The sequence below is a fragment of the Drosophila persimilis genome, unplaced genomic scaffold (genome assembly GCF_003286085.1).
Source record: "Drosophila persimilis strain 14011-0111.01,24,50 unplaced genomic scaffold, DperRS2 tig00000000-arrow-pilon, whole genome shotgun sequence".
Lineage (NCBI taxonomy): Eukaryota > Metazoa > Arthropoda > Insecta > Diptera > Drosophilidae > Drosophila > Drosophila persimilis.
In genome coordinates, this window is record NW_020825288.1 from 12,584,628 (window position 1) to 12,608,078 (window position 23,451).

The 23,451-nt window shown below is 47.2% G+C and overlaps 6 protein-coding genes across 9 annotated transcripts; 4 read left to right on the plus strand and 2 right to left on the minus strand.

Moving 5' to 3' along the window:
• The first annotated feature begins 855 nt into the window (after positions 1 to 855).
• On the plus strand, positions 856 to 7,173 carry LOC6587597 (unconventional myosin-Ia). 3 transcript variants are annotated; one of them, XM_002013396.2, is made up of 17 exons: positions 856 to 1,265; positions 1,328 to 1,443; positions 1,510 to 2,605; positions 2,667 to 2,730; positions 2,821 to 2,834; positions 2,913 to 2,997; positions 3,057 to 3,151; positions 3,214 to 3,361; positions 3,428 to 3,750; positions 3,810 to 4,057; positions 4,115 to 4,811; positions 4,900 to 4,959; positions 5,050 to 5,381; positions 5,445 to 5,580; positions 5,653 to 5,805; positions 5,869 to 5,996; positions 6,067 to 7,173. In XM_002013396.2, exons 1-17 carry the CDS (start codon positions 1,161 to 1,163, stop codon positions 6,188 to 6,190), a joined length of 3,924 nt encoding a protein of 1,307 aa, XP_002013432.1. In that variant the 5' UTR covers positions 856 to 1,160; the 3' UTR covers positions 6,191 to 7,173. The 3 variants fall into 3 exon arrangements, with proteins under 3 accessions (XP_002013432.1, XP_026843127.1, XP_026843129.1); XM_026987326.1 differs by lacking the exon at positions 4,900 to 4,959; XM_026987328.1 differs by lacking the exons at positions 2,821 to 2,834; positions 3,214 to 3,361; positions 3,428 to 3,750; ... (6 more) ...; positions 5,869 to 5,996; positions 6,067 to 7,173 and having other exon boundaries at positions 3,057 to 3,124.
• A 79-nt stretch (positions 7,174 to 7,252) lies between these two features.
• Positions 7,253 to 9,752, minus strand: LOC6588345 (4-coumarate--CoA ligase 1). Of its 2 annotated transcripts, none has more exons than XM_002013397.2 (3): positions 9,573 to 9,752; positions 8,463 to 9,149; positions 7,253 to 8,403 (listed from the first exon to the last, which is right to left on the minus strand). In XM_002013397.2, the coding sequence occupies exons 2-3, from the start codon at positions 9,131 to 9,133 to the stop codon at positions 7,440 to 7,442; spliced, it is 1,635 nt and encodes a 544-aa protein (XP_002013433.1). In that variant the 5' UTR covers positions 9,134 to 9,149; positions 9,573 to 9,752; the 3' UTR covers positions 7,253 to 7,439. The 2 variants fall into 2 exon arrangements, with proteins under 2 accessions (XP_002013433.1, XP_026843141.1); XM_026987340.1 differs by having other exon boundaries at positions 9,565 to 9,752.
• A 2,911-nt stretch (positions 9,753 to 12,663) lies between these two features.
• Positions 12,664 to 14,231, plus strand: LOC6588411 (mitogen-activated protein kinase p38a). The gene is made up of 2 exons (XM_002013400.2): positions 12,664 to 12,790; positions 12,847 to 14,231. The coding sequence occupies exon 2, from the start codon at positions 12,902 to 12,904 to the stop codon at positions 14,000 to 14,002; it is 1,101 nt and encodes a 366-aa protein (XP_002013436.1). The 5' UTR covers positions 12,664 to 12,790; positions 12,847 to 12,901; the 3' UTR covers positions 14,003 to 14,231.
• Positions 14,232 to 14,609: 378 nt separating this feature from the next.
• LOC6588446 (putative mitogen-activated protein kinase 14C) lies at positions 14,610 to 15,842 on the plus strand. Its single transcript, XM_002013401.2, has one exon. It carries the CDS (start codon positions 14,642 to 14,644, stop codon positions 15,752 to 15,754), a length of 1,113 nt encoding a protein of 370 aa, XP_002013437.2. The 5' UTR covers positions 14,610 to 14,641; the 3' UTR covers positions 15,755 to 15,842.
• A 264-nt stretch (positions 15,843 to 16,106) lies between these two features.
• LOC6588173 (serine--tRNA synthetase-like protein Slimp) lies at positions 16,107 to 17,626 on the plus strand. Its single transcript, XM_002013402.2, has one exon. The coding sequence runs from the start codon at positions 16,143 to 16,145 to the stop codon at positions 17,541 to 17,543; it is 1,401 nt and encodes a 466-aa protein (XP_002013438.1). The 5' UTR covers positions 16,107 to 16,142; the 3' UTR covers positions 17,544 to 17,626.
• On the minus strand, positions 17,523 to 23,112 carry LOC6587640. The gene is made up of 7 exons (XM_002013403.2): positions 22,985 to 23,112; positions 19,381 to 20,040; positions 19,190 to 19,308; positions 18,931 to 19,124; positions 18,468 to 18,856; positions 18,253 to 18,319; positions 17,523 to 17,888 (listed from the first exon to the last, which is right to left on the minus strand). The coding sequence occupies exons 1-7, from the start codon at positions 23,110 to 23,112 to the stop codon at positions 17,709 to 17,711; spliced, it is 1,737 nt and encodes a 578-aa protein (XP_002013439.2). The 3' UTR covers positions 17,523 to 17,708.
• Between the last annotated feature and the right edge of the window lie 339 nt (positions 23,113 to 23,451).

Consider the following 23,451-nt stretch of genomic DNA (forward strand, 5'->3'; position numbering starts at 1 on the left):
TCTTAATTTTTATGTAACCGGTGGCAAAATCACAAAAAATGCTGAACAAATCTAAACACATTTATAAAAAGTACGGAATTCCCGCAATTCACAAATTTTTCCTTTAATTCGTCTTCAAAAAAAGCCAGATCTGATGGGAAAACAGCGTAATCGGCAGCACTGACGGTGTGTGTGAGTGTGTGCACCATCGATAGGGGGACTGGAAATTGGTTGAATTCTATCGATAGTCCAATCAATAGTATTGTTTGCCACCACTAGTACATACAGGATACAAAACAGGTTGACCGTTTACGGTATTTTTAATACTTTTCGGTAGAAAATTGATTCATTAATCGTATAAAACTATGTGGGCAGGGCTGAGCTATATAGATAGCTAGTAATATTCCACGGAATATCAAAATTGAGCCATATGAACGACTATAATTTTTCGTTTTTTTTTTATTTGCCCATTTTCGATAAAACCTTTTTTTACGCAAAGTCCAATAAAAGCAAGTATTAAGAATAAGCCAGTTCAGTAGAAAATTGATTCATCAATTGTAAAAAAATATGTGGGCAGGACTGAGAGATCTATCTAGATGGTAATTTTCCACGGAATATCAAAATCGAGGAATACGTAATATAGATCGTGAATTCGTCAATATATTTACGGTATATTTTTAAAATGAAATGGTACATTTTGGTATATTTCTGAGGGTCGAACGGTTGTTTTAACGATACGATAAATCCGCGGTCACACTGCTGCAAAATGCCTCAATATCTGAAAAGGTAAACAAAATGTACAATTCGGGCAAAAGAAAAGTCAATTTGTGTTGATGCGAAGGCTGGAGAGTGCAACTTTCAAATTTGATCCACAAGAGCTGTGTGCGGCCACCACTTGCCAAGATATCTCTATGTTCTCGGTGGCGAGGCTGTTGCTCGACGCGAGCCAGAAACTGAAAATCAATAATTCAATCAGAAAATCAAAACACGGATTTGCCCAGATGCAAGCACACGCTCGCGATAAATTATGCAATTGTTGCAGCCACTAACACTTCTTCTTTCACGCCTTTTCACGCCCCCCTGCAGTTGATATATTCAAATGTTGGGCTCGTTTTCTGCTGCTTCTCTTGCTGCCATTACTGCTGCCGTGCACGACGACGTTGTTGTAATTGGGTGTCGCAATGGAACAGGAAATCGGCACCTGGGACTCGGTGCTGCTCGAGAATCTGTCCGAGGATAGTTTTATAAACAACATCCACCAGCGCTATAAGCGCGATCATATATATGTAAGCATACATGTGTACATGATTTGTGTGCCATTTATATAGTATTTAATTGTCCCTTTTAGACCTACATTGGAACTTCTGTTGTGGCTCTGAATCCATATCATCACATATCCGAGCACTCGCTGGACAATGTCCGCAACTATGGCGACAAGGGCATCTTCCAGCTGCCTCCCCACATGTAAGTAGCGGATTGAAATCCATGCCCCATGCCACAGCTTCATTCTCTTCCGTGGTTTCCTTTCAGCTACGGCCTCACCAACCTGGCCTACCAATCCCTCAAGGATCACAGCGAGGACCAGTGCGTGCTGCTCACGGGGGAGAGCGGTGCGGGAAAAACAGAGACATTTAAAATGATTGTCAACTTTCTGACTCACATACAGGATCGCCCGCTCTGCCACACTCCGAACATCTTGCGCAAGCAATCTTCCACCAGCTCGGCCAGCGGAGTGGCAGTTCACGCCCACAGGCGAGCCTCGAGCAGCTGTTCTGGCACTGCCAACTTTATTATTTGCAAGAACAGGGCCGAGAACACTCCGGCGGCGGCCATGGCACGTCGCCAGTCTCCGTCCCCTGGACCATCGCAGCGCTCGAGGACGCGTGACGAGAGCATTGAACGCCAGAGCAGGCGGAATATGCGTGAGAAGATCGTGGACTTTGATTTCTCACACCATAAGAGCAGCGAAAACATCAGCACACTAATCGAAGCGCATGCCGCCTCCTCACATCACTTGCATCCAACCAAGTCGTGCTTCAAGCACCAGCAGACTCAAGCCTGCATCGCCACTGCCACACCGCCCCAAAAGGGGGCAACCAGCAACACATCGCCCAAGTATGCCATGCTCTCGTATGGCGGCTGTCGCCAGTGCGGCCACAGCAAATGCATACGCGCCCAGAGCCTAGAGAAGGAGGAATGCGGCGCCGGGACCGAGTCGCCGATGCTGCTGCTGCGCGGCAGCAACAGTCGCCTATCATCCACCACCACCGCCCACCAAAGCAATCTGAATCGCGGTAGCTGCTCGAATCTGGTGCGCCAGCACTCCACTGAGAGTCAGCCAGAACGGGATCGGGATCGGCACTCTCTGATGGGTTCCACGCAACGTATATCGCTGTACGATGCACACAAGCTAAGCAAAGTGCTTGGCGAGTTGCCGCCACCACCGCCGCCGCATCCTAGCTCGGTTTCCGTCTCGGTGTCGCCTACGCCTTCGGCCAGCTCCTCTCTGCATCGACGCCACAAATCGCCTACACAACGACTGCGAGAATGCGTTACCTGTGCGGATGTCTTTCTCGAGGCCATGGGCAATGCCTGTACGCTGAAAAACAACAACTCCAGCCGATATGTAGGTGTCCCATGAATGATACCATGTGATCTTAAAAACTAAATGATTGTCTGGCTTTCAGGGAAAACTGTTTGATATTGAAATCGATTTTAGGGGCGATCCGATGGGAGTGCACATAACCCACTGTAAGTAGAGCCCCCTGATAGGTCCCCTATACGAGTATATATATAAATCCATGATCTATTTCGTTATTATCTCCATGCTTGCCCAAAAAGATATGCTGGAAAAGGTTTGCTCTTAGCCACGAAGCACTTTTTGATTTGAGTGTAAGATTTTTTGCTAATATTTCTCTCCCTCCCTTCCGCAGACTCGCATTACGGACACCATCATTGGCGAGCGAAACTTTCACATATTTTACCAATTACTATTGGGGGCTGATCTCCAGTTGCTGAGTAAATGATTCACCCTACCTTTGCTTGTGCCTAATTCTAATAAATTGGAATCCTTTTAGAATCGCTCAAGCTGTATCGAAATGTGGAAAAGTATGAGCTGCTGCGCAACACAACTGCCATGGAGGAGGATCGCTTAAACTTTCATTATACCAAGGTCAGTCCTCGGTCCTAGACTTTGAAGGTGTATAAACCTTTCTACGATCTGTTATTTTTTAGCGTTCTCTGGACGTACTGGGGCTTAGCTGTGATGAAACGAGCTCCATTTTTCGTGTCATTGCTGTGGTTCTGAAGCTGGGCAACTTTATCTTTGTGCCCGTGACCAATATCGATGGCACCGAGGGCTGTCAGGTGTCCAATGTGTATGGTAAGATGTGGAGTATCAGATATCCAATAGAAAAGTATAATTTTCGAAAACCCTTTCTCCTTGCAGAGGTTCAAGAAACCGCTCAGCTGCTTAATCTGGAGGCTCAAGTGTTGATCAACTGCCTGACGCGTGCAAACAGTACGAACAGCAGTCAGGAGGATGTGGGGTCCGAAATGGATGCCCGGCAGGCGGCCAACAATCGGAATACACTTTGCCGCACTCTCTATAGTCGTCTGTTCACGTGGCTGGTGAACAAAATCAATGAGACACTGAAGTCGACGCAGCGCGAGAAGAACCTGGCCCTGCTCGACTTCTATGGCTTCGAGGTGCTCGATCACAATTCATTTGAGCAGTTTGCCATCAACTACAGTGCAGAAAAGATCCATCAGGCAAGTAGAAATTAATAGCCAAGAGATTTTCTCCTGTTTTAATTATTCTGATGTGGCAGAACTTTTTGTTCCATTTGCTGCGCTCTGAGCAAGAGCTGTACATACGGGAGGGATTGGAATGGTCGCGGATTGATTACTTTGACAACGAGTCCATTTGCGAGCTAATTGACAAGCCAAGCTATGGCATCCTCAGCCTGATCAACGAGGCCCATTTGAGCAGTAATGAGGCTCTGCTTTTGCGTGTCCAACAATGCTGTGCCGGGCATCCAAATTTCATGACTAGCGGCAGTAATTCCATGTGTTTTCAGTGGGTATTTCCATCTATCCAATGAATGAATGTATGTATTAATGATTGCACTTGCAGGATCCGGCACTTTGCCAACGTTGTTAACTACTCGATACATCGCTTCCTGGAGAAAAACTCCGACGTGCTGCCAAAGTATATAAGTGCTGCGTGCTATCAAAGCAAACTGTCGCTGGTGCAGAGCCTTTTCCCCGAGGGCAATCCGCGCAGACAGACGAGCAAAAAGCCTAGCACTCTCAGCTCTAACATACGCACCCAGCTGCAAACGCTGCTGGCGATTGTAAAGCATCGTCGCTCCCATTATGTGTTCTGCATCAAGCCCAACGAGGGCAAGCAGCCGCATCAGTTCGATCTAGCTCTGGTGCAGCATCAGGTGCGCTACATGTCGCTGATGCCGCTGGTTCATCTCTGTCGCACGGGCCACTGCTACCACCTGCTGCACGTTAAGTTCTTTCATCGCTACAAGCTGCTCAATAGCCTCACATGGCCGCATTTCCATGGCGGCAGCCAGGTGGAAGGCATTGCCCTGATCATACGCAATCTGCCGCTGCCATCGGCAGAGTTCACCATCGGCACCAAGAATGTGTTTGTGCGGAGTCCGCGTACCGTCTATGAGCTGGAGCAGTTCCGACGCCTGCGTATCGGAGAGCTGGCGGTGCTCATCCAGAAGATGTTTCGTATGTATCATGCGAGGAAGCGGTACCTGCGCATGCGACACAGCCAGATGGTTATATCAAGTGCCTGGCGCACTTGGCGAGTAAGTGTTCCAGCTCCAGCTGCTGCATGATATTTATTTCTTAATTTTTTGTTGATTTGTTTCTGCATGTTCTTTCGTTCTTTCGTAGGAGTGCCGCTTTGGCATTCCCTTCACTGGTCGTAGGCACTTGTGGAGTTTATACCGTGTTGTAAGCATTCCATTTTGTTTCCACTGTTTTACATTGTTTAATCCACCTAACGTATTGAGAAACATAGCTGATATATTTTGCATTCTGCAGGCACGCGAAGAGTATCGTTCGCTGAAGTACAAACGCCAGGTGAAATGGGCCATCGAGGTGATAGCCCGCTACTATCGCCAGTGGAAGATACGCCAGTTCCTTCTGACCATACCGCTGCGCCTGCCACCGAACACACTGAGTCCTCTGTCCACCGAGTGGCCGGCAGCGCCTGGCTTCCTGGCAGATGCCTCACGGCACTTGCGCTCCATATATCATCGCTGGAAATGCTACATATATCGCAACTCCTTCGATCAGACAGCACGAAATCGTATGCGAGAGAAGGTGACGGCCAGCATCATATTCAAGGATCGTAAAGCCTCCTACGCACGAAGGTATGCATAGCTCTCTCAGGATTTATCTTCTCTAACCACATTTCCTAAACTATTTTCTGGCAGTGTGGGGCATCCGTTTGTGGGCGACTATGTGCGTTTGCGTCACAATCAACAGTGGAAGAAGATATGCGCAGAGACAAACGATCAATATGTGGTCTTTGCGGACATAATCAATAAGATAGCCCGTTCCAGCGGCAAGGTAAGCAAGGCATATCTTATACAAAGCTTATAAAACTGAGCTGAAAGATAAATATTTATTTTACGATCGCAGTTTGTACCCATTCTGCTGGTGCTATCCACTTCATCGCTCCTGCTGTTGGACCAGCGAACGCTGCAAATCAAGTACAGAGTGCCTGCCTCGGAGATATATCGTATGTCATTGAGCCCCTACCTGGATGACATTGCTGTATTTCATGTGAAGGCGGTGAGAGTTTTTTACAGAATGCCCTCCCTCAATTAGAGAGATGATATAATATTTACTTTGCAGTCTGAGTTTGGTCGAAAAAAAGGAGATTTTGTGTTCCAAACGGGTCATGTGATTGAAATTGTGACCAAAATGTTTCTAGTCATACAAAATGCCACAGGCAAACCGCCAGAGATACACATAAGCACAGAGTAAGTAGATCTGATTCGACTGATGATAATATATTTCTAATGTTTGAATGCTAATGCAAATGCCCTGCAGATTTGAAGCAAATTTTGGCCAACAGACTGTCATCTTCTCGTTCAAATACGGCGGCATGTCGGACTTAGCACAAGGCCCACCAAAGGTCACGCGCAAGGCGAACCGCATGGAGATAATTGTATGATCCGCAACAGAATCTAATCATAGCTTCGAGCTATCACCTTAGGGCAGGGTCGGAGTCGTGGTCCGTATCCATAATATACATAATTTTACCAGTCATCAAGCAAATTGCAATGCCCCTGCCTCGTCGCTGTCGTCTTTTATAATGGTCCCAGGGATCAAAATACAATTTTAGCAATATTAATCACACACATTCATTTAAAGCGGTAGGAAGAGGTTTAGGTTTGTTCACAAGCGACAATCAGAGAGAGATTCAACAATTTGTTGTCATTTGTTGTGCCAAAAAATGAGAGAAAAGGAAACTATAAGGAGCCGTAGGAGAACAGGAGACCTAATTTTAGAATGCACTCGTACTTTATTTATGAAAAAAAAAACCAAAGAAACGAAACTAACGAAGTGAACAACTGAATTTATTCATCTTATTTTGTGTGAGGAGAGATTCGTGCGAGTTAGGCTTAAGTTTAAGTTCATATGTCATGCACCAAGTCGATTAGAACTGCAACAATAAGTACGTACTGCATACTGGATACTGTATGGATCCGTGGATCAGTGGAGAACGTTAGAGATTTTACACAAACTATTGATATATGTATTTCCGTTATAGAAACCAAGGCATTTCTCTTAAATTTTAAGGTTTCATACACAATAATTAGTGAACTAATGCTAGAGAACAGAAACGAACAGAACAGACATATAAACATAAAAAACCTCTTTATATACCACTCAAATGAAGCCCCCATTCGATAGAGAACAGAACTTTTTCCCCTTTCCCTGCATACAAACAAAATGTTAAGCAACTATTTACAAAACCAGAGCGGAAGAGTAGCTAAATATTTCAAATAAATATATACACATAAATATATATACATATATATATATATATATATACTCGCGTAACAATATGGGGATATGGCAAAAGAAGAGTTTGTTGAGAGATCGAAATGTATTGTACGATGTGTAGTTGTTGGATATACAATATATGTATAACTCTTGTTGTTGATAGTTACGGACATCAAATGTATGGCATGACTCTTTGTAAACGCTGTAAAGCGAAAGCCCGATTGTGTCCGCGAGATACGTATTTCATTTTTATTTAAGTTTTTAAAGAATACGAGCCAAAATACGTGAAAACAAAGCGAAAAAAAACCCAACCAGTTGGTAGTTTATAAAACAAAGTTTAGCAATAATAAAACGATACATATAGTAAACTATTGGTACAATCTGAACAGGGTTGGGGGTCGATCCTGATCCGTTTACAATTTGGACTTTGGCTTCTTGAGCATGTTGCGCAGAATGCGGCGCAGGATCTTGCCGCTCGGATTCTTTGGAATTTCATCGACGAAGATCACGCCACCCCTCAGCCGCTTGGCGGGCGAGGCATGCTCGTTGACAAACTGGATCACATCGTTCTCTGTGAGCTGCACATTGGCCTGCTTGACCACAAATGCCAGTGGAAGCTCGCCGGCGGCTTCGTCGGGTTTGCCAATCACAGCCGCATCCTTGATCTTCTCGTGGGTAAGCAGCAGAGCCTCAATCTCGGCCGGGGGCACCTGGAAGCCCTTGTACTTGATCAATTCCTTGATGCGGTCTACAATAAAGAACTCAAAGTCATCGTCGTAGTAGCCAATGTCACCAGTGTGCAGCCAGCCATCCTTAATGGCCGTCTGCGTGGACTTGGAATCGCCAATGTATCCTTTCATGATGCCATCACCCTTGAAGCAGAGCTCGCCACGCTCATTGGCTCCCAGCAGCTTGCCCGTGTCGGGGTCAATAACCTTGGCGTAGATACCAACTTTGAGGACGCCCACGCTGCCTGGCTTGCAGAAATCATCGTTCTGGACGAGCACACTAAGCGTGGACTCACTCAGGCCATAGCCCTGTCGAATGAATGGCACTCCAATGCGCTCCTTGATCTGATCCTCGGTTTCGCGGGAGAGCGGTGCGGCTCCGCACAGCAAGACCATCAGGGACGACAAGTCGTACTTGTCCACAATCGGATGCTTGGCCAGGAAGACCATTAGTGGGGGCACCATGAACGCCATCATCACGCGGTACTTCTCGATGGCAGAGAGGAACAGGTTTTCCTCGAATTTGGGCAAGTACACAAGCCGGGCGCCCATGCAGGCGGTGGTGATGAGTGTTAGGCAGCCGAAGGCATGAAACCAGGGAATGACCGTCAGCAGTGTTATTTCTGACATGGGTATCATCGTGGGCTGGCTGTTGAGAGACAAACATTGATGAGAAATACAATATACGCTGCATCGATGGGAACATACATTTGTGAGTCGAGAGTGGCCAGAAGATTCATTTGGGTTAGCTGCACACCCTTGGGCAGTCCTGTGGTCCCCGATGAGCAAACAATCAGGGCAACATCCTCATTTTTGTTTGCCGCTGGAGACAGGAACTCCGGGCTTGTCGTGTACTTGTCGTCGTCCATCATTTCGTTGAGGGCATAGATATTCTTAAAGTTTTTGGAGCTGCCGCTGAAGGAAATGATGCCCTTTACAAACTTATTCTTGCTGGCCACCTTGGCGATGCGATCGACTGTCAGCTTTGAGGTGAATATGATCTTTGGCTTGGACAGATTGAGGGCATGGTCCACCTCGCGGTCCGAATAGGTGACATTGAGGGGTGCCACCGTGGCGCCAACAGCAAAGCCGGCAAACATGGCCAATGCGAAATTGACGCTGTTCTCGGCAGACAGTCCGATGACGTCGTTCTGCTTGACACCCAGCTTCTGGAGTATGTGGGCCAGTCGGACAATTGATTTGTGCATGAAACTGGCCGTGTACTCGGCCCCACTGACAGCATCCACCAGCACCGTCTGGTCCCCGAAGCCCTTGTATTTGTCCAACACGAACTGGCCCAAGGATCTGTAGTCCTGGGCCTCACGTTCGGTTATGGGTCCGCCATAGACAATGTTACCGGGCAGTAGAGTGGAAGTCATTTTGGGTGGCACTGGACTGCAAAAGAACAAAAAAAAGTTTAGTGGGAGTGGTAAAAAGGGGTGGTTTTTCTATGTAGTAACAACCCTTGAACCTATTGGTACCCGGTTCCTTCGGCAAGGCACAAAAGCAAACCAATATTAGCGGTCTTTGAACCCACGTAGCTAATCTAATCGTCGTCCGCTAACAGATATTTGTTTGCAGCTTAAGTTCCATGTTACCGTTGCTGCTATCACAGAGATTTGATTAAACAGAATATTTATGTTTAAAAGTCCACGTTCCAAAGGTCGCAGTTCATGGCGCGGAGGTGGTGAAAACGAGATGACACTTTGCATCCCATCCCAGCTGGGACAAGATTGAGGTCGAGGGATATAACAATACTTGGAAGTCTTTATAGAGCGAAATTTTTAAACAGGTCATGTTTTCTATTTACCGACTTACAGTCACTTTTTTTCTAGGTCACAACTGTTGAGCGAAACGGACACGAGCGGCTTCGGCGAGAAACTAAAAGTTCTGATGGCCGGCGCGAATTGTCACCCAATGTGTTTATGGCACGATTAGATTAACGTATTTGATAATGTTCAGGCTACCAGTGCGCAGGCGCGTGTAGGTCCAAATGACTTCATTCAGAAAAAAATTAAATAATGCAAAAAAAAAAAACAAATCGCGGAAAACATCTGATTTCCCATCGAAATCAATGCAGCGTTCTTATTGAGGAACTGCCCCCACCAGCGATCAGCTGTCGAGTGATTTATCGAAGCACTGCCATCTCAATTGCGGAACAAAATCTGCGTAGACTTTTTATACCCTATATTAGATTTGTAGATGTTGCGTGGCCCGCTACTCCGCCCCAGACCACCCCGGAGATGCTCTAGACGGACTGTTCATCAACAATGAGTAGCACGAGAGCAAATCGGGCAAAACATTTCAAACCATTCAAGCTTCATTCAAGCTGACTACGCCGTGGAGATGGCCCATTTCGGCCTCTTCTTCAACATGGGCCAGTGCTGCTGTGCCGGCTCTCACACTTTTTTGGAGGATAAGATCTACGACGAATTCGTGGATCGCAGTGCACAGCGCGTGAAGAGGACCGTGGGCAATCCCCTCGACCTAAACACCGAGCAGAGTGTCCAGGTCAACCACGAGCAGATGAAGAGCAGGGCGCCAAGCTGGTGGCCTTCCCGGCTACTTTGTCCAGCCAACGGTGTTCGCCGATGTCCTGGACAGCATGACCATTGCGAAGATATTCGGTCCCGTCCAGCAGCTGATTCGCTTCACGATGCTCGACGAGGTCATCGAGCGTGCCAACAACTCGGAGTACGGCCTGGCCGCCGCGTCATTGTGAAGGTTCCACAGAAGAAGGAGGGACTGTCCTGGACAGGGGCTCATTTTGTTTAAGTGCTATTCATTTCGATGTCAACCTCTATGGTTAGCATTAAGCTCACATTTACTCGATCTACATTTCTATACAGATCAATTCGTAAAACTCTTTTGAAATACAATATTTTTCCGTGGGTGGCTTGCGAAAACTTCTTCAAGCTCCATTACGTTCGCAGAAAATTAAACTGAACGCGGTCGAAGTCTGGTTGGAAATGGCGACCGTCAAAGTGCAGGTGTTCATCTGGTCAAATACCACACAAATACCACACAGTGGGCAAAAAACGGTCAATCCTGTCCGGTTTTTCTCATGTGTGGTTTTATTGCCAACAATATATATCTAATATATTATATGTGTAATATATATAATATATATGTATAGCAGTAATTTAAAAATTGTTTAAGCTTGACCCACTGTGCGGCAGTTAGATCAGAACTCTTGCCTCCCTCTCGCTCTCATTGCAACGAAAGGAAAATTTGCAATCCTTTTTGTGCTGCTTCCGAGCTCGAAGCTGAAGAGGAAACAAAATGGTGAAAAACGACGCCGCGGATACAGCAAATCAAAGTGGGACCATGGACGAGTAAGTTGTGTGGCCGATTTCTGCGGTAAAAATTCGAATAAAATCTATTTAAATGAACCTTTTTCAGATTGGAAATTAAAATTACGTACAAAAACAAAGTGGCGACGCCGGAAGAGCCACTTGGGTTCTTCCTCGGGATTCAAATGAAGCAGAAGACGCCGTCAAAGGCGTCCTCGTCGGCTTCTGCTGCGCAGCAAGCTGGGAACGCCACCGCAATCCGGCAAATCCAGTCTTCTGCTGCGCAGCAAGCTGGGAACGCCACCGCAATCCGCCAAATCCAGGCTTCTGCTGCGCAGCAAGCTGGGAACGCCACCGCAATCCGCCAAATCCAGGCTTCTGCTGCGCAGCAAGCTGGGAACGCCACCGCAATCCGCCAAATCCAGGCGCGTACTCCCTCATTTTCGCACAGTGCAGGGTCTGGAGTGCGTAAGCCCTCGCCGACTAGCACGGCTGCCGTCATTTTAAGAGCAGTTGGGGCGACGGCACTGCTGCAGCGCGTGGGCCGACCGGAGCCCCTGACTCCGAATCTAAGAAGAACGGCCATAAATGCCATCGCCGACCATTTCGTTATAAAAAAAATTCCACTGTCGATAAGAAACTGCCGGAATTTGGAGAGCGAACTCCTGAGTCTTTTTCCCGGGGAACAGGAAAGCGACTACAAAGTGAGCGATCGGAGCCGAATGTATGTCAGGTACAACAACAGGAAGCGGCTAGAAAAGCACCATGCTAATATACGACGGAAGCTCATCTGGACCCCAACGACGACTGAACCGTTGTCGCCGAAGACATCGGTGGCCTCAAGGTCCCAGACACTGCCGGTTGCGTTTGACGAGGTGCCAGACGCTAGAGAGAAGTAGAGCCAACAAAAAATAATGGATTTTTCAAAATAATCCTTAAAACAAAAAGTATTTACTATATATTCATTCTACGCTTTAAGTCCTGAAATAAAGCTTTTCTGTTATTACTTTTAATTCCATTAATATTAAAGGGGCTTGGTACCTACCGACTGAATAAACTGCCTCTAGTATCTTATGCCATTTGAACACAGTTTCGATCAACATAAGACTTTTCAATATCAACTTACAAAATCCTAAAATAAATATGAATATTATTTTTAAAATCAAAACAATCACTATATTATTGCTTTTATTTATTTACAGGTGAATTTATTGCAGATTGATTGCTCTTGCCCGCATCTGTTAATTTAATTTGAATTTGAATTTTAACGGGGGTTATAGTGGGCCTATTGCAAGGTCTATCGAATGTGGGGTAAGGCTGGCACTCTCTCGTTTTCTTTTTCTCCCCTTACCTTCCATGTAATATACCTTGGGACATTACAGCTGATCCGTGTGTGAGTATTTATTTTTATTTAAATGCGGTTCATTTTGAACTATAAAGCATATTAGCTTACCAAAGCCGTTTTTGATGAAATTGAAATGATCTTCATTTTGTCATAGCTCAAATGGATCATAGGCTAGACCTTTGAAACCTGAACCAACTTCTCGTTTCCATTATGTGTGGCTGCAGCGCATACGGAATTCGTTGCTGGCCGGACACATTCTCTGATTCACGTCCCCCTAACACGCATCGAAGTGGAGTAATAGAACAAATAAATATGCTTTCGGACGTTTCTTGGCATTCCTGTTGATACACTTGGGCGTACAGTGTGCCCGTGGAACTGCTTCATCGCTCAAGATAAACGTAATCAGCCATATTTGTTTTGCTCGTATTGCTGTTTAATATCTCTACTTTGATAGGTGCCAATAGTTCAAGGCAACGGCAACGAGCGTCAAAGAAATAGGAGCAGCAACCATGTCAGCGTCAAAGACTCAAAAGTTCTACAAATTGGACATAAACCGCACAGAATGGGAGATCCCTGACATCTACCAGAACCTGCAGCCCGTGGGTTCTGGTGCCTATGGGCAGGTCTCGAAGGCTCTGGTTCGGGGAACCAATATGCATGTGGCCATAAAGAAGCTGGCACGCCCTTTTCAGTCGTCCGTACATGCGAAGCGTACGTATCGAGAGCTGCGACTGCTGAAGCATATGGATCATGACAATGTGATCGGACTGCTGGACATATTCCACCCTCATCCGGCGAACACGTCGCTGGAGAGCTTTCAACAGGTGTACCTGGTCACCCACTTGATGGATGCGGATCTAAACAACATCATACGGATGCAGCACCTGTCCGACGATCACGTACAATTCCTGGTCTACCAGATACTCAGGGGTCTAAAGTACATTCACAGTGCCGGTGTTATTCATCGCGACCTGAAGCCGTCCAACATTGCAGTCAACGAAGACTGCGAGCTGCGTATTCTCGACTTCGGACTGGCGCGGCCAACAGAGAACGAGATGACCGGCTATGTGGCCACACGTTGGTATCGGGCCCCGGAGATCATGCTCAACTGGCAGCACTACAACCAAACGGTGGACATCTGGTCGGTGGGCTGCATAATGGCAGAGCTGATCACACGACGCACTCTCTTTCCGGGCACCGATCATATTCATCAGCTAAATCTGATCATGGAGATGCTGGGCACGCCGCCCGACGACTTCATGAAGAAGATCTCCTCAGAGAGTGCTCGGAATTACATTTTGTCACTGCCGCCCATGAAGAGACGAAGCTTTAAGAAGGTGTTTGAAAACGCTAATCCGTTGGCCATCGATTTGGTGGAGAAGATGCTCGAGCTGGATGCCGAGAAGCGTATCACAGCCGAAGAAGCCTTGGCCCATCCGTACTTGGAGAAGTACTCTGAGCCCAGCGACGAGCACACCTCACCGCTGTACGATCAAAGTTTCGAGGACATGGATCTCCCAGTGGACAAGTGGAAGGAACTCATTTACAAAGAGGTCACAAACTTCAAGCCGCCACCGTCTTTCGCTCAGGTTCTACAGGAAATGAAATGATAATCGAGCAAACAACAAAGCAACCATCAAGGTCTTTAAGTATTATTCAGGAGAGGATTTCTATTTTTTATACCTATGCAACAAAGTTGTTTAAATTATGCCTTTTGTACTCAAAATGTACCAAATCTTAATGTTGACTAATATTTTTGTGTTGTATATTTACAAATTTGTTATTGCTTGCCACTAATCTATTCTTTGCATTGTATATTAAATGCGTTTTTTCGTAAAAGTTTAGTCATTTCAAGTCATCACGAAATTCAACCGCATAAACGCCATCGATGGGGCAGGTTTGCCCGATCTGACAGCTCTGGTAGTTCAGAAATACTCTATGATATATACATATAGATAAGACTTTTTAGTATGCAATTTCGAATTTAACTGCAACGCAAGGGTGCTGATAAATGCTCAACAGAACAAGATCTTTGCTTTGTAAGTATTTCTGGCAGTATGTTTTATCATTTCCTGCCCCATACCAATTCCGGCCATAAATCAGGAGTGAATAATGCACCGATTAGACTCCACTTATCGTTTGATAAGAAATGTATTGAGGAAAGCGGGTGAGCACCATTTTAAATCAGTTTATTTTTCATCGCCTCAGGGAACGCTACGGTGGGCAGCAGTCCAACGAGTACAAATAAAATGTCGAAATTCACAAAATTCGTAATGGATGAGAAGGCATGGGAGGTACCAGATGTATATGAGATCGAACGGCTTCTTGGCGCTGGATCCTTTGGCCAGGTTTCAAAAGCGAAATTGCGGGGAGGCGATGTGAATGTTGCAATCAAGAAACTACTGCAGCCATTCGAAACCGCAGAGCATGCCAAACGAGTCTATCGCGAAATACGTCTGCTGAAGCATATGGATCACCCGAATGTGATTAGTTTACTGGACGTATTCCATCCTTCTTCGCCTTCTCCCACTTTGGAGAACTTTCAGCAGGTGTATTTAGTGACTCATCTAATGGATGCAGACCTTCATAAAACCATACGGTCACAAAAGCTCTCGGACAATCAAATTAGGGTGATCCTCTATCAGATACTCAGGGGCTTAAAGTATATTCATAGTGCCGGAGTCCTTCATCGCGACCTGAAGCCTGGAAACATTGCTGTGAACAAAGACTGTGAGCTGCGTATTCTGGATTTCGGCATGGCACGATTGAACAGTAAAGATATGACAACTTATGTGACGACGCGATGGTACCGTGCCCCAGAGATCCTCTTCTGCTGGAGAAACTATAGCAAGGCAATTGATATGTGGTCTGTGGGCTGTATCTTTGCCGAAATGATTACGGGGCGACCGCTCTTTCCAGGAAGGGACTATACAAATCAACTTGATTGCATAATCGATGTAATGGGCACACCATCGGACGCGTTCAAAAGCAAGATTGACTTAGAAAGTGCTCGCACCTACGTGGAATCCTTACCCAGGAGGACCAAAAGCGATTTTACGGAACTTTTCGGTATGGTAAATTCTCAGGCCGTGGATTTAATAGAGAAAATGCTAGTAATGGATCCGGAAAATCGCATAACCGCCGATGAAGCATTGAGACATCCTTTCCTGAAAAACTTGGTGCAGCCTCAACACAACGACGAGGACACTGCTCCACTTTACGATCAAAATTTTGAGAACATGGATTGGCTTTCTGTTAAGTGTTGGAAGGAGCTTGTGCTAAATGAAATCATGAATTTCAGACCTCCTCCCGCCTACGGAAAAGTTTTGAATAGCGCAATGTGTCAAGGGGATCAATTGTGATATTAATTTTGATAAGATATACATTGTATGTACTTTTTATATTTCCTTTTTTTTAATAAACCAGTCGTACTCTACTGTATAATCGCAATTTGGCGTGCACTTGGTTGGTTGGGAGAGTGATGACATTGATAGCTATCCTATCAAGAAAAACTCGGACATGCAGTCCATACGGATACGGCAGCATACGAGAGGACATACGCTGAGGGGCTCATGATGACGCGGCGCGAGCCGAACGACACAGATTCGTTCTTTGTATGAACTGGCAAATTCAAGTGAAATGGCAGTTTGTTGGAATACCCTCAACGGAAACCACCCTATCTGGCATCACTGCCGACAGCTGATTGGATTGTTTTGTTGTGAAAATTGCTTGTCGTCGGCCGCTAAAGTAATGTTAGGTCTTCAAATTGTTTTAAGAAGCTGCCGTGCGGCTCAAAAGGGTTCCATCAGGAAAATCTCCGCTCTTTACATAACCGGCGACAAGGCTAACGAAAACTATGCGACTTTGCAGCCGTATTTGGACTTCGCCGGAACCTTCGACGAGGCCGCGTCTTTGGAGCAGAGTATCGCCAGCCGTGGCCTGGACATCAGTGTGGAAAGTGTGTTCCGCAAGTACCAAAAGTACCAGACACACCATGAGCAACTCCAGAGGGTGGTGGGAGAGCGTGAGGCAGTCACCAAAAATCTCAAAGAAGTAACCAAAAAGGGAGGCAGCGAGCTGCAGATTGAAGAGCTCAAAGAGCAGGGAAAAACGTTGCGCAACGATTTGAAAGCCCTCAAACAGGCACTTTACCCCATCGAGGATGATTTTATACATGATTTTCTGCATTTACCCAATCGTCTGCATGCCCAGTGTCCCACTGGAGACCGGGAGGTACTGCTCTATCGTCATAGCCTGCCGGGCAGCACTAGCAACGTACCATCCCATTTAGAACGGAAAGATCTTATTCACTTTGTGGATAATAATCGCTATTACATGATGGAGCAGGCAGCTCATTTTGATGTCAATGCCATGCAGTCGTTGGGCCGCTATTTCGTCACCAAAGGAGACTTTGTTCAAACCGCCAATCCTGACTTTGTGCGCTGTGTTCTTTTGGAGGCCAACGCCACGCCCTTGGCCGACTATCACATGGTCAGGGAGGAGCATCTCCAAAACAAGATAAATACTGCTTACCTGACCGGTGGTGCCGCTTTCGAGAGCTATCTGGGGGCCATGACTAAGCTTTGCGTCTACCCCTCTGTGCTGCCCCTGCGCTATGTCTGCTGTGGACGCAGCTACAATCGCGCCGAAGCTCAGCATTACGGACCTACTCCCAGTCTCTATACAGCCACCCAAACAAATGCTGTGCAAAGCTTTGTGGCCACCCAAACGGCGGACGAAGCAAACGCTCAGCTGGAACATATCCTGAGCCTTGCTATCGACTTCTACAAGGCCCTAGACGTGCCCTTTCGCATTGTGTATGCGCCAGCGGCAAGCCTAACTCCGTCGGAAAGCCTGCGTGCGGTCATCGAGGTATATGCCCCGTCGCTTCAGCGTTACGTCTGTGTGGGACGAATCAGTAACTACGGAGACTTTGTGTCAAAACGCATTCTGTTTAGTACGAGGCGGGAAAAGCACTACGATTTCTTGCATTTAGTTGGAGGACCCGTGCTATACACCACGCGACTGATAGCGGCGTTGCTGGAACACAACATACGCCTGGTGGATTGCAAACTGGTGGGGGCCTCCTCCTCCGGTGGGAAACCTACGATGGAGCAGGATCTGCAGCAGTTCAAGGACCTCTTCACATAGAGATCGAGAGAGGGATCTTTGTTCAGTTTGTATGTGGTGTGCTTAGGTCTAACAATAAGTAAAAAGTTAAGTTTTACATACAATTATTTACAATCTAGTATAATCTCATGGTCTGGGGGGGTGCGTCTGAACTCTCTCCATCGCTTACTCTGGCTGAGGCGTTGCTTACTCGCCGCCGCACTTGATCACCAGCTTGGGAAAACTCTTGCGGAAATTCTCACACTTGGGCGTTGTGAAGGTGAATACATTCCTCGTTTCATCCAGCACAGAGTTTGGACTTGATCGCAGGGCCTTCAGCACGTACGTGGTGTTGTATTTGAGCTTGCTGAACTCCAGAGAATCTTTCTGCAAAAGAATGCCAAAAATATCGTATTTATTTGGGTTATTTTGGGTTCTGTGCAAATCCTTGATCTTTGTCCCTTCCACCTAGACCTTTAGGATCGAATTTCCTAACAACAATTAAACCACGTACGTGGCGCTGTAAAAACGTGTCCAACGCCAACGAACATGAATTCTGCCATGTAAGAAATACTTATAGGCAATGTGCTAATCACTGGGCTGGCCATCGATGGGGCGGCTGGCTTTCCGAATGGCACGAACCCGGCTAGCGGTGGCTTTCTGTGGCTCGTGGCAGCCGTCAGCATTACTTGTGTGTGTGTGTGTGTGTGTGTGTGTGTGGGTGTGGTTGAAGTGCGGGTACGGTACTTACTTTTGCTCGAATCGCACTGAACTCGCGCTGTTCGCAGTTGGTTTCCTGGGGACACAGTTCATAGACCCTGTAATCGAATGCGGCATCAGAAAAGTGTGTGTGTTTTTTTTGTTTTGTTTTTTGGGGCAGAAATGTTTACAAAAATCATTGCATAACATGTGTACGGAGAGCACGGGCACACGAGCACACGAGCACAGCATGAGAGCATCGCTTACTTCTCCTTGTGTGGCTGGAATCCCAAAATCTGCACAATCATGCCGAATTTCCGGTTCAGCCGGAAACGCACATCATGCGAGGTGGCAGCGGCGCTGGTCCGATTCACGACGGGTGCAACTTCATTGATGTTGACCGGCGTGGAAGTTCTCTCCGTGCTGGTGCTGGTGGTGGAGCTCACGCTGGAGCTGGTGATGTGATGATACTTGCGCTTAAAGCTGTGCGAGGAGCACTGCAGTGGAGCATAGGGCTCGAGGGACTGCAGCGTGGTGTTGAACAGCAACGACTTCTTGTCGGATTTCAGTCGACGGGAGCCGCTGTAGGAAATGGCCTGCACCTGTATGTAGTACGAGGAGTTGGGCAACAGTTTCCTGATCTCGAACTGGTGCGACTGTGGGGATCGCATGACAAGAATTATTAAACAGGAACTTTGCCGAGCTGGAGTCGTGTTTTGGGCAGACTTACATCCTTCACATATGTGTCCTGGGTGATCATCGATGCCTCTGCACTGTTCACATAGAGCGACCAAATGATCTTGTACTTTTCCACGGGCAGATTCGACTTGGAGGGGCACCACACCAGCTTGGCGTTCATGAAGCGTCCATCGTACTGCTTAGATATAATCTTCGAATCGTTGGGGGCTTTGGGGGGCTTCGGATCTGTGAGAAAAACCATTAGCATTAGCCGAGGAGGGATGGCGTGATGGGATTATGGCCACACTTACTGCCAGTCGAGGAGAAGGGGCGCGTGGGCTGGGAGTAGCCGCGGAAGCCAAACGCATTAACTGCCGCCACCCGCACCTGGTACCAGCGACCCGGGCGCATGTTGAAGAAGACATCCGTGCTGTGGGTTGGAATTAGGAAAGCGAATGGAATCATCGATTGGTGCCGACTGGGCCGTGGGTGGGTGACCTACAGTTTGCTCCGCCCGCTGTTCGTCTCCATTATCTTCTCCACCTTCTGCCACTGCCAGAGGCCGAGCTTGCGGGGCGCAAAGAAGCGGCCGATGTGGGAGCGCACCTCCACGTGGAAGTAGTAGACCAGCAGCGACGACTCGATGCGCAGCTCCACCTTGTGGCCGCGCGACATCTTGAAGTACTGGATCCTGGGTATCGGCGGCAGTTCCGTGTCATTCCGCACCCCCACGGGATCCACGCACACCGGCCCGCAGGCGGACACACAGCACTTCTGCACATCGGCACAGTCGTGATCGTAGACACAGTTGTCCAGGCAGGATAGTCGCGGCCGTGTCTGCCTGCCCAGGGTGGGACAGCTGCCGGCGCGCGGTGCCCGCAGCAGCTCCAGGATGCACTGGTCCAGGCACCGCTCCCGCTCCGCCCGTGTGCTGGTGGTGCTCCCACATCGCGCCAGACACTGCAGCTCTATGATCTTGTCCTTAATGTCGATGCTGTCGCGCAGCCAAGGCGCTCGCTGGCGCTGCACCTGGTGGCTCGCGGTGGCCGAGGGGGAGCAATGCCCCAGCAGGAGCAGCAGCAACAGAAGAGCCAGCAGGGCCGCCTTCAGGGAGTGCACTTCCATGGTGATGATGCCCCTATGCTGCTCCGACGATTGCAATCTGCAAATGATTCGCCAGGTAAGTTCTCTTTTCATCTCATCTCGTTCGACTCTTGGGACATTCCGTGCGTTCATAATTTGTGTGCCCCGCTGCCGATCATCAGCATGCCACATGCTGCATGTTGATTATGCTGGAAGGATCGTTCGCTATGCGATGCCTTACGATCCGAACCGGTTTCACCCATTTTGCATGACCAACTAACTAATCATTCTTCGCATTTGTGCGCAGCCGCCCGGGCCCCCGCCCGCCGCCGAGTCGAAGCAATGAAAATGCAAAAAATACATAAATGTATCTCAAGTGCTTGACAGGACTTCAAAGCGCGCATCATAGTGCGTGCCACGAGAGAGGTATCGGACGGACAACGAGACAGAGAGGCTGCGGCTGCCCCATTCCAAGACCCACAGATTTATACGACTCTCCAGTCACCCTGCACATGATATTGGCTACTCCCCTGAAGAATGACGAAAGATTTCGATAATCAAGCAATGATTGAGCCTATCCCGGCGTACCTGTTCTGCCAAAGACGAGACACAATGAGCGCTCAGTTTTGTTGCCATCCCATATCACATATAGTCCTAGAAGCCAAGCCAAAACATTCAAGCCCTAACAATCGATATGCCCGGGTGGATTCCATGTAGGGTATTTAGCACGCAAATGGGAAACTAATGTTTTATGGTATGGTCGATGGTCGATGGTCGGGTCGGTCGGTCGGTCGGTCGGTCGTCGGTTTATGTGGCGGCTGTTGTTTCTGTTGCTGTTTTCTGGCTGATGCGTGTGAATGTGCAACCAAGAGAAAATACGACTACGACGAATGTGCGAGTGCTGCAAGTGGATGTCACCACATCCACATCCACAGAAAGAAGCACCACCGCAGAAGCTGAAGCAGCAGCAGCAGCCTCAGCAGCATCATCATCAGATCACATCACAGAAGCCTAGCCAGCAGATGCCGCACATACCAAGGCGATACAGACACTCTGGGAGCAGAACAGAACAGCACAGCACAGCACAGCACAGCACAGCACAGAGGCAGAATGTGGGGATAAGAGAGTAGGAGCAGCGCAACAGTGGTACGGTGGTACAGTGGTTGCTTGGAGGAGAGTGGAAGTGGAGTGCCTGAGATGCCACCGACTCTGACACACAGAGGCCTGCGGCCTGGGGCGGCCTAACTGAGGGACATTAAGCGACAAATGAATGTGCGCGCGACGATCATCGGATCGACGAAAGACGACGGACGGCAGAGGACAGAAGACAGAAGACCGACCGACACCGAACGTCCAAGAAGAGACGAGATGAAATGCACCACAAGTTCCGCGGAACGAAAAATTTGCAACAAAATTGGGCAGTACACTCGTAAAGCTATGGCGACCATGCAGCCTGTCATATGAATGGGGTTCGTTCTCTGGATGTGTGCGGAGTGTAGAATGGTGCGGTGGGGGAGGGGAGGGCAGGGGAGGGGAGAGTGGGTTGAATGGATGTGGATGTGGCTGTGGATGAGGGGCCGGTCTGATGCTGATGAGACAGTTGGAGCGGAGTGGAGCAGTAGGCATGCCCCGCCATTCTGGCTGCCGTTGCGTAGTGGCAATTAATTGCTTTTAACGATTCAAAAATTCAAAATTACATTTTATGCTTCACGCACACCACAAAACATCACAACGGGGGGAAAGGAGAACACATACACGCACATAGATACATATATACTTGTATTCAGGGTGACTCTGGTAGAGGTGGTAGGTGGTAGGTGGTAGGGGGCAGGGGGTCTAAGATCCGGATCGATTTCGTTGACGTCGTTGCTGTGATAAATCGTTGGTGGTTGCCGTTCCTCCTGCTGCTGCTGCTGCTGCTGCTGCTGGTGGCTCTGGCGTTGCTTTTGTTTTGCCTCCAGTGTTGCAGCATTGCCTCCAGCTCCGTCGTCTCCATCTGCCTCGTTCTTCATGCGGAGCTTAGCACAATAGCAATAGCACGAGGCTCGACGCTTTCGACTCTGGCGACAATGGCCAGGCAAACCACCAAGACCCAGACCCAGACCCAGGAGCAACAGCAACAGCAACAGCAGCACCAGCAGCGGCACCAACAGCAGCAACTGTGTGTAATATGATGCAAATCGTTTAACACTTTGACCAACAGCAGCAGCAGCAACAACACTAAGAGTGCAAGATTAGCTCTTGGGAACCGAAATATTTGATACCCTTGCAGATCTTATGGTAGATATACTCGTCTGAACCTCCACTAGAACACATTCGTAGAATGGTGTTGATCAAATTTCTCGTAAGCGAGCGGCTACAAATGACAGGAAATTGGTTGGTTGGGATGGTTGGGATTCTAGTACAGATCTTAGGGATTGGTTGCATAATTGTCTATCGTTAATTTCTTCATTCACTAAAACTTTAATATTTATCCATACATCCATACATATGTACTATATGAAACCAATAGATCTGCTCCGAGAGTGGAAGTTGTAAAGATTTAAATTAAATATTTTCATATTTAATATATATATATTCTGCTGGGCTCCGTTTTGGCTTAACACGTACTTAATCCGCAAAAGTAAGTGAAAAACGGAGCCTGCCTGATTATCATTGTTTTAAAGAGTTTCTTATTTATATTTATATTAAATATGGGCCGTATTAAATAGAATATTTTGTGAATTGATCTCCTGTATAACTGTCTGTTTTAATTTAAATATTCTAGTGTTTCTGTTTAATATGCCATTTTCCTTTAAGTATATGGCACCTAATTACAATATGATATAGAAAACCGATCTAAACGCTTCGAGCTTCGAGATTTCAATCATAAACGGTCAATAAAAACAGATGAATGCATAGAAATCCAGTCTGAACGGTTTTCTCGAGGCACACATGTCTGAAATACTTAATTTTCCTGCGTTTCAAACTATATTCCACATCCTAGTACCCTTTAATAGAGTATAGGTTAAACAACAAGCAACGTCATCGTATTGTGGTTCTGCTGAAGTGCATCGGTAGTTCCAGAAAAAACGCTTTGCGTCCGAGCCCTTAGGGAAAGAGAAGGAAGTGAGCTTGAGAGTAACAAAACACCCCAAAGCGGAACAATCATCAATTTCGGCGCTAAGATGCCTTTGAGCAGAGGGGAGGATCTCAAATTAAAAATAAAACTTCAATGGGGTTCTTTCGCGGGACGGCAACGAACAACGGGCACCAGCAAACAATTCTGAATCACAGTAGATACAGAACCAATTATTGTGGAATATAATCAGAAAAAAAAACATTCGAGGGATAACCCAGAAACTCCAAAGAAAAGAGTCAATTTGTATATTTTCACACTAAATTCTTGACTTACAAAGAGGAGGCTTTGGAAATTAAACCTATTTGCGGATATGGTAGGATCCTATATCATCTAATATACCCATTCCCTTTGATACATGAGTAATGGACG